At 39.6% G+C, this 10,767-nt stretch overlaps 1 protein-coding gene across 1 annotated transcript; it reads right to left on the reverse strand.

Annotated features, from left to right (window-relative positions):
* Positions 1 to 5,934: 5,934 nt before the first annotated feature.
* LOC105040236 (uncharacterized) lies at positions 5,935 to 9,963 on the reverse strand. The gene is made up of 2 exons (XM_010916664.4): positions 9,611 to 9,963; positions 5,935 to 9,372 (listed from the first exon to the last, which is right to left on the reverse strand). Exon 2 carries the CDS (start codon positions 9,313 to 9,315, stop codon positions 6,145 to 6,147), a length of 3,171 nt encoding a protein of 1,056 aa, XP_010914966.1. The 5' UTR covers positions 9,316 to 9,372; positions 9,611 to 9,963; the 3' UTR covers positions 5,935 to 6,144.
* Positions 9,964 to 10,767: the final 804 nt, after the last annotated feature.

Here is a 10,767-nt window from a genome sequence, read left to right on the forward strand (position 1 = left end):
GCGTAACAGAATGCAACTGTTAGATCAAACCTCGTCGCAAAGCGGAGAAATAAAACACGATAACTTCCAAGATCTGAGCTTTCTTCTCTCTTCGTTTTATTCCTTGCTAAAATCCCCTTTCAGGGTTCTTTTCTTCGGAAGCGGGGGGAGAGAGGAAGGATTGGACGTTTTCTTGATGGTTAACTTCGGCTCTTCGATTGACGTCTTCGAGGCCTTGCATAGTCGGTATCTGAAAGCATTAGCGGACTGCTTTCTGTTGCCGACTTTATCTCGCACTAGTTTGGCACGTGCTAAATAAGCGCGTGCTAGAAGCGCGGATGGCTGTGATACGTATGTGCTAGATGGACGCCCTTTTTGTACACTTTTTCTTCTTTCGTCCAAAGAGAGCACTTCTCGCAGGGTTTATTTCTAAAATGTGGGCGTCTAAAGAACGACGCCGTTTATTTCTTAATCTGTCAACTAAACATGCCCCTACATTTATACGCACTATAATTTTTTGATAGGTGTATCGTCTTTTCTTTCTCTGCACTTGCTTTCAAAAAGAGAAAGAAAAGAAGCATTTATAAAATCACATGACTATTTAAAAAATAATCAGGTAACAAATTATCATATGCATTCATGTCTCGCATGTCATGTCAAATTATAAAATAAAAGGCCTTTATTGGATCCTCTAAAACCTAAGTTTCGAAAACTCCAATGGTTTGGACACATAACAATTTTTTATGAATTATTAAAAAATTTAAATAAAAATGATTTATATAAACTATCTTACTTCGCAATCAATTTGTTGAGATTAGATTTTTTTTTAGATTTTTTTTTTGATACAAGCGGATGATCATATCACTCTGATGCGAGTACAATTCAGAAAATTAGAATACAAAATATCGCAAAGTACTCATGGGCACATATAGCATCATGATCAATCTCCGATGAGATTAGATTTTCTTCAATATAGAACTGGACCAAAGTTATCCATTTTTATAAATATTATATTATATATTATGCAATAGTCATAATTGCACAAATTCTATACATAATGTTAGACAATATATTACATGATGCTACAAATTCATATATTATAATTATATAATTGATAAAAAATATTATTTCTCTCATTATCAGAATTTTTTAATAAACAGTAAAATATTCATGTTATATTTTAAAAAAAAATATATCAAGATGTCCAAACTACAACCCTCTATCCACTTTTTTTTGTAGTCTGCTCCCCTCACGAGCATATGCAATAAATTCAAAAGCAATTATGCTACTTTGGCGATGGTAACAAAATTTGGAAATCAATTTTGATATATAAAATTTAGAATTGAGTAGAAATAATGTGTAACAAATATGATAAGCAGGCCTATAGGTAGTGATATGCTACATGGATCCTCACATACATGTACAATATTATTATTATTTGATGTTTAGGCCTTGGATTGAATGGGTTATATTCATCTTGGTCTAACAACATAAATGTTCAGACAAGATCATTCTATAAAGCTATGTACCGAAATTAGTTTTAAACTTGCATAGATTGCTACATAAGCATATGAAAGATAGCAGTATTCCCTTCGATACATAAACAAGATCATGTATTCACTCTACCAAATTTAATGTGGCAAACTTGCATGATGCACAACAATCACAATTCACACATGCCATGATTGTTTTAAATGTATAATAACTTAAAAACTAAAGCATCGTCCTCCTCGTCAGCACAAAAAAAGGTGACAATTTATTGGATTACGTTAGCAGGAAGTTAGCTAAATTAGCAGAGCATTCTTTGCGTTCCACCTCAACATAAATCTTTTGATATATATTGCAGCACTGGGGAAAGAGGAGCATTTTATTATTTTCTTTTTTGTGCAAAGGGATATTTCTAGCTTTCTTTTTGGTCAGGGAGTGCATTTCTATTTTCAGAGACAGACAATACTAACGAAAAAGGCACGTCACCAAAATCCTCATTTTCATTTTGGAGCAAAACTTGTTTATTCTCTTTCCAGCTTTGTCCCATTCAAACGTGAAAATAATACCAAAATATATCCATTGGTCCCAGCTTCCAAGTATATATACACATTTATGTGGATGTCTAACCATTCCATATGATGTGCAAATTAATCATGGCAAGCCCAAGATTGGTTTCACCAAAGTCCCCATGCATGAGAGCATGACATGCGGCCATACCCAATTAACAAGGGGTATTGCAAGCAGCAGTAGCTATTAAATACGAAGAGATCGACAGACACATAATGATTAAAATGACTCTTCCCATCCCGTGCACTGACTGCATCATTGTTTCTTGGGCTAAAGGCTTCAGAATATCCCTCCCTCACCATAATTTTGAAAGACTTGTTTGTATCTGAACTATTTGGATTATGAAAAGTGATTTAGCAGCATTGACCCCCTAGTTATACTCCCTTCACAACTTCTCTTCATCCAAAAAGTGACTCTTAATTCTCTCCGTACTTCTACTCGTCTTGTTACCTTTCATGTGTGTTATCAGGGAGGGGAGCCGGGGGAGGGGGGGAGGGGGAGAGAGAGAGAGACAAAAGGAAAGAGAATAGAAGAAGGACGGGTGATGGCACCAGGGACAAGGAAGAGGGGAATTACGCGCTCCCGAAGCATGCGGACCAGAACGACGTGCTCAAAGCCTTGTGTAAGGAGGCCGAGTGGCACGTCGAGGATGACGGCACCATCTACCGCAAGGTAAACCAACCCCCAATCCGTTCTCCGTACCGACCTCTAGCGGAGGACGGAGAAGTTAGCTGGAGAAGGGCTGGGTTCTGGGCTGGAGTCAGAGGCCCCGCCCCGATTACAAACAAGTATAAGTTAGACTTGTAAATTTTAGATATTGGCCATTATTTTACTTCCTCTTATCATACTAATTAATATTGAAAAGAATCTCTAGAAAATATAACAAACATATTTTATCTGTATGGATAACGTTTCCAGGAGTCCATTATTTACGGATGTCGCAACCATCGGAACCATGGCAACGATGGACCAGCGGGCACAAGACCGGTGAGTTATGTGAAAAATTGTTGGCAACCACTTTGAGACCAAGTTGAAAAAAATGTTCAAAAGGATAAAGAAAAATTGGAACTTTACAATGCAAATTGGACCCGAGTTAGTTTAGTATTAGCCAAATGCAATATAAATTATAGGCACAATCAAGCTAAGTTTAGGTTAGCCTAACCAGTTTGCACCATTAGTTAAGAGTTAGAGCTAAGGAGCAAGCCGCATATAAATCAAATTCATATTGACCATAAACAACATAGGGCTACAACAAGAATACAGCTAAATATAATTTAAAATTTAGAGGATGTTCGGCACGTATTCTAGTTAAATGTTTCACGATCCAGGCATCCATGCTATGAGATTTTGGTGATCAAGAGTTGATAATCTCATACTAAAAATTACAATTCAATTTGTTTTTTCTTTTTAAGATAAACATCAAACTATAACTATACTTATAAACAATTATGTCTTTTATTTTGCAAAATAATTATTAATTCCTATCAACAGAGTTCTGTTGGAGGGCAAAGCAGTGAGATAATAAATTCAGAATGTTCAACACTCAATTGTAACGACCTACCATTAGAACTGACAAAGGAGATGGAACAAGACCAGCTTTTACTTGAATTGACCCCTTCATTTAAACATATGCCATGAAGAATTTCAGAATATATTAAAAGTGCGAAAGAGAAATATCAAATATCAATGTTTGAGATGTATAACAGAATATGCAATTTTTAAAAATGGATAGATAGCTATAAATTTCAGGTTTTGCATTTTATATATCAAGTTGTCAAATTCTTTCTTAGAAAATATATTACATTACTTTTTATAGTGAAATGATTCATTGAAATATGTGAATCACATAGCTGTTGTTTGACACAATTACTACATCAGATAGTAATATTTCATGCAATTATTAGTGGGTGCTTACGCTGAGAGACTGCTCCAGTTTAAGAGAAATGTGACTTCAAGATTGCAAGACAATTCAATATTGGGGAAGCCTGAAGTCCTCAAAACACATCAACCATGCACCTTAAATGCTCATGGGATGAATTTGGTGCATTCCCTTCTCACTACTTGCATAATTTCATAAAACAGTGCATTCGCTTCTCACTACTTGCATAATTTCATAAAACTTCTGCCCTAAACATACATCATAAAACTTTCTTTTTGTGGTTTGACAGCTCTCCCTTCAATATCCAGCAATTCTCTTTATCTGCTGTAAAAATCATTGTTAGATCCACCGGCCTGATTTCATAAGCCTTCCTATCGTCTGGTGCAATGAAAAATCGCTCGATACAACATGACAAATGTATCAGGTCCCTTGTTTCCTTAAGTATTGATCTTCTGAATCCAAAGTTCTCTCCCATCTAAATGGCAAAGTAGGGTCTTGCCTGAACTTTTGCTGCTTTCCTCTCTAGGGCAGGACAGTTCCCTGACAGCAATTAGTTTGGATGTTCCGCCTTGAGCTAAATGCCCTCTTTGGATGCATACCAAGTTCAAAAATCCCAAACCTCCAAAGATACCAAAGTTTCCATCTTACGATTTTTGGACCAATGTGAATACTACAAAACAAGCAATAATCATCAATAGAGATTCTAAGTATCCTGTCTATTTTATTTTGTTGGTGATGGAAAAATAGAAGACAGGAACATAAAGCAAATCATAGAATAATTCAGACAATAACCTTCACTATTCCTCGAACAAAGACAGATTCTGGCCTTGCTAAAAGATTCAGGCCCCAATTCTTGCCGGTTTACCAACCATTTCATTTACCCTCCTAATGCATTCAGAACCTATCTACAAACAAATTTAACACAGGGAAAAAAGCTCCCTCCATACATTTTACTTGTCACTGGAATGTGTTTCGAAAATCATGTTGTGTCGATTTGAAAATCTGCTAGAGTTGAATGTCCCACTTGCAGTCTTCATAATCATAAAATGCTGCAACTTCTGTTGCTGTGTGTGCAAGAATCTAAAACAAAATCTGATTTGTTTTTAAGTAACATGAAGCAAAAATAACATACATATTAGAGTCAAAAAATTAATGCACTAGACTCCCTTCTCATCATTTATATGTTAGAAGTCACCTGCATTCAGGGATGCCTAATTAATTAGTTATGCATGCATACATGCATTGTATATTGGGGAAACAAGTGATCATTTTACATGCTTACAGTGGCAGAGGCAGCTGTAATTCCAAAATTATAGGGTGCAGTTAATATACTGGCCTAACAGATGACTCAAATAGCTCTTGGATGCAGTTTGCAAGGATAATGAGGAGCATCCTCTATCAATGTGTTATCCAGGGAGCAAATTTGCTGCAATGGTTCTAATTTAAATTCCCTTTGGCTTCAGAGAGTCCAACTTGAGATAAAATGCCTAACTTTTACTTCATAAACATTATCGCTGGAACCATAGAACCAGACAAACCTCATCATGTCTGAGTTGCCAAATAAATTATCAAACAAATAGTGCAAAAAACATGAATTTCCACAAAACAAAGATTCATTATTGCATTTCTGTTATTCACAATGCAAGTGAGTTTGCTGATAAAGGATACAACATTGTTGCCATGTTGAAGTAATATCCAAGTCTCTAAGAACAGGCAGCTAAGTTACATACCTGCCCCACCTGTCCCTTCACATGCATGAACAACCAGTTAGTGATCTCTCTCTCTCTTCTTCTTCTTCTTCTGCTGCTTCTTCTTCTTCTTCTTCTGGTACAAATCTCCTTCTCTTGGAAATTGAAAATTGTAGGATAACATTGATATATATGAAAAGGTTCATCTTGAGGATAGTAATCTGTTATTCCATATCTCACCAGTGAGTTTCCACATTTTCATAAAATATAAGGAAAGCCAGTCTATAGATTATACTTCCAAGTTTTTCTGCAGAAACAAATGGTTCAGACCACTTAAGACAGAAAAAGAACAGCTATGTGACTCTTATGTAAGAAAGTTATATATCAGAACCCTACCGCAGTCTTCTATATGAAAATTACATTGCTAACATGTATATTAAAGGGGGAACGAGTTACTCTTTTTAAAAACATATACTTCATGGTGAAACATTGAGTCCATATCTTTGGAAGAAAGAAACAGGAAATTCTTTAAGAAAGGGAACATCATTCTTCATCGCCATGCAAAGCATCCTGGGTTTTAGCTTCATTCACACCAGAAACAAGCTCTGCTTCAAATGACATTGAGGGTAGCCTCTCATAGACAGTGGATCCCAGAGGAAGAAGTATCTTCTGCGATCTCAGAGTCTGGCTAAGTTTCTCATAATTCCATGTCTGCTGAATAAACACGACAATTGCAAGCACAGAAGCAGTCACTGGAATTGCCACATCCCCAAACCTGGAATAGAAATCTAAGCTTGGGTTTACAAATTCATATTCCTCTGAGAAGTAAGGATTGAAAACTGGAGCTCTGATGTAATCATAAACATGTGGAAGTAGCCGAATTGCTGTTATTCCAATGTAGTAGGCTTTCCTCAGAGGTTTGCAATTAATCTGCCACAAAAAGTTGCCAATGATCTGAGGAAGCAGGAAAAAATCTTGAACAAGACCTATATACTCCTCCAGCTGAATCCCCCATTCACGCAATTTATGGCTATTCCCTCTTGAATCAATGTATGTGTCCTGGTGAATTGGTCTCCTAGAGGCATTAATATAGTGCACAACAAGAATTACCAGAAAACCAACCACATGTATGGCAGAGGAAAAGAGAAGAACCCGTTTATCATTTGGGACTCTTCGTGGCTCAAGCGGAGTGCGACTCAGTAATCTGATTCGGGATTTCCATACCTTCTGAGCAAGCCTTACAGTAAGAAGAAATGCAGCCAGCACAAGAATCTTCACTAGATAGTCCATAATTTGGAACCACTGATTCTTCTCAAACTCATAGGATGGGGTCTCATATTCAGCTGCCAGCCTGGCAAACAGTGCCTCGGCTCCTGTGATCAGTGGAATGCTATAGCCAAGAGCCTGAACACCAAGCATGACAAGAGAAATGAAGGGGGTAGAACTCGTATTATCTCTAATGTAAAACAGCTGGCTAAGTATGCAAATGACTGCTACTGACAATGTAAGGATTCGAAGAATCCCCTCTACGCCTCTCCGAGAGAGTATGTCCTGACGTTGTTCCCGATACAATATTGGAAGTGTCTGGAGATTGACCTGGTTGAAATGGAATGGGTCATCATCATTCCTTTGACTACCAATGGAGATCTTTGCTGTCGGATTTATGAGCCACCGTGCGGTTGTTGGTGGATACTCTACTTTTACTTCAATCAAACAATCTAGTCCATCTTCAAGATCCATGCTTTCGAACAAGATTTTCCATGAAGCACGGACATCTCTGCAGCCTATCAGATACATCTTTCCATCTACTGGGTTATAAAGGCCCTCCAAGAATAGCACAGAGACATTGCCATACAGCTCTCCAGAGAGAGTGATTTCCGCCGACACATTCAAAAGTAGCTCCTTCTCAGTGGAAACCGCTTTTGTAGTGGTTGGAGTCCAACCTTTTGCAACTGATATATTTCGATATGCCCAAGAGCGCCCAAACAATGATCCAAGCGAGAGTATCTCCATTTGGAGAAAAGGCCTCTTTGTACGAATTTTGGGTGGTGGATCTGGAAGCACATATGTATGAAGTGTCAGATCATCTGCGAGATTGGAAAGATTGACCAGATCATCATTATCATCCCCCTTCCTCGGATAGCTAAGGAGCGATTTCTTGATAACAGTACGAAAATCAAAAGGTTCACTTCTCTCAAGAAAAGCACCGGCTAACTTGATCTTTGAATACTTGTAAGCCCCACCATAAAGGTAGTTGTTCATCTTAGTCCATAGTTGCATAGGATGCACAGGCTTTTCAAACGACAAGGGGTAGTGCGAGATGTGAGCACTGTCATTGATACTGGAAATTCTTCCAAAAATGATACTCCGCTGGTCGATCGAGAAGGAGGTTGGAATATATAAACAAATGCGAGAGTGGCATCCCCCATCACCAAGCCCAAGACATCCAACCATGCAGAGCTGTCCGGCCGATGAGTTCCAAATCCCCTCGGCTGAAAGAGTCATGTTATTGAGGCCGGTCCTCTGTGCCACGCTGTACTGGTTCTCCCATGGAGGAATAGCTCTGAACACCGCTGACACCTTTGCCAAGCTCACATGATCGTGACCAAAGCCCGGCTCACACCTGATATCTTGCATCATGATACCCACATTGGCGAAACCCCCATCCGTGGCCCTGATCTCCCTCTCTGATGCAAAAGGCCCCAGCCTACTGCAGAATTCATCCGTGGAATTACAGTTCCAGTTTGGTACAACATCGAGAACCTCTCCAGAGATGAACTGATCAAGCACTCCACAGAAGCCAGTTCCTTTATAGACCTCGAAGCGGCCACCCACCACATCATCTTGATAAGGGTAAGGGCTGCAGGCCTTGGACACGAACTCTTCCGACCCAAACTGGTAGTTTGAATAAGCGCCCAACTGGGAAGATAACCGGACCTTATCAAAGTACCTAAGGCTTGACCGCCGATTTAGGCTCCGCATTTCCCCATGCACCACTCTACTTGTCAGCTTGAAGGCCTTAGGATAGCGGAGGAGGAGCAAGATCCGCTCGTCTTGCAAGAGGGGAAGCTGGAAATTGTTCGAACGGATATCCTTCACCCACTCCCATGGGTCGGTGGAATCGGGTTGGCGAGATGGAAGCACAGCATTCCCCAACAAGCACAAGACCCTCTCTCCACCATTCTTGTTGTCAGACTCGGCGTAGATCCCTTCGAAAAGAATCCTGAGCTCGGAGCTCCCAGGCCAAATCAGGAATTCCGGATACGAATACCGGCGCATCTCTGGGGCGGTGCCGTTCCTCGATATGGCAATACCCAGAACTCCACTGACATTCACCGCGGTAAGGTGAGAGCGATCGACATGGGTCAGCATGAAGGTTGCCAGGCGAAGGGGATCGGGCGCGCTGGAATGGTCCACCGAAGCATCGCTTCCATCGAACGGCATCAGAGGGGCGTCGCCGACGTCCTGCCTCCAGTCTCCCCGGAAGAAGGAGAGCTCCGGCTGGATGGCTTGGATCCCGTTCGCATCCGATTCCAATCTGGAAGCCGATCTGAGGACCGACCGGCATTCTTTCTCCACCTCGGGGAAGCGGGCATAGTTGTGGGTCACAGAATGGTCTTCTTCGAGTTGGTAAAATGAGTTTGAGGAGGTGAGGGTGAAGGACATCAACATGCCAAGAATCCAAAGATTTTGGATCCAAATTGTGGTCTCCATAGCCAGATAAAACTAATAATAACCACTCCTAGAGACACTCACTCCGTTCCGCTTTATCTGAAACAAGACGGGTTAGGAAAAATAGCAGAACTAAGCACTCTATCCCTGAAAGTACAAGAAAGCTATGACCCCGATCACAAGAAATCCACGACAAAAATTAGATCAAAAGGAGAACAATGTATGTCTGTCATTTGAATGTCTATGCGTCTGTGTGTGTGTGCTTTAAGAGATTTATTAATTGGATGGGGTTTGGGGGGAATTGAGAGATGGATTTGGAGGGCGAAGAGGGCTTTACCTGGGCGTGAGGGTTTGCGTTCCAAGATATGAGCCGCTGTGAGAATTGAGATCCATTTCCACTCTTCCTCTCTTGTGGTGTTTAGCAAGTCTTTGAGATGAGAGTGAATGTGAGAAGAAAATTACTGAGAGATGGGAAACTATGGATGCTTCTGGGTTGACTTCATGGGGGAAGCGCTGAGAGAAGGCAGAGGAAAGAGGAGGAAGCTGAGAAAGCCATTGGCTTTTCCGTAAAATTACCAAGGAAACGCTCTCGCTGGGTGTTCGGGTTGGAAGGTGGAGGGGCAATTTTGATATTCAAAGAAACTTCCATTCGATTTTCTACATTTTGGCTCTAGGAGTCGGTGGAACCGGAGGGCGCTGCAGTCGGGTGGGGCGGGGCGTCCGTGGTGCCGGGTTTCGCGCGGATCGGGATAAGATGGCACGTGCACGCACGTGAATCAGGGAAGGGGTCTTTTGTTGGCGCGGGCTCTTTGGGAATTAAAAATTGGAGGAGATATTCTGCGGTATAGCTGTCAGGGTTGGTCCATTTTGATCTATCCCAATTCATTTTTAAATAGATTGGGATGGGTTGGCCGATTTAATTGATGGGTTGAAAAAATTTTAATCCGATCGATCTATCATAGATCGTGGGTTAAATATATCAATTCATCAAAATTAAAAAAAAAAATCTATAAATAATAATATATACTGAATTTCATATTCAATTTAAACTCAAATCAACCTATCAAATTTTCACATCTCAATTTTTAATCATAAAATAAAATTATCAAACTTAAACTAAATACTTAATACAACTCAAACTTAAAAGACTTTAAGTTTCAATTTTTAAACTAATTTAGAGGTAAATCAAAGTTCCAAAAAATTATCCCCATATTATTATTGTGTCCTCATCATTCAATTCTTCATCTTCTTCCTCTTCTTCATCAATTATCTTTTCAATAATATTAGAATCCTCTTTTGAAAAAAAAAAAAAAATATATATATATATATATATATATATATATATATATGTATAAATAAAAAGAGACAGGTCAGTCCATTCCGACCCGTCGACCCAAACAGGACAGATTATTTGACCCATTTCTAAACGGATTGCTAAAATGTAAACCTAACCCGCTTTATTTACATGACGGGACTGGCCAACCCAACGAGCCC

This window comes from Elaeis guineensis, chromosome 3 (genome assembly GCF_000442705.2).
Source record: "Elaeis guineensis isolate ETL-2024a chromosome 3, EG11, whole genome shotgun sequence".
Classification (NCBI taxonomy): domain Eukaryota; kingdom Viridiplantae; phylum Streptophyta; class Magnoliopsida; order Arecales; family Arecaceae; genus Elaeis; species Elaeis guineensis.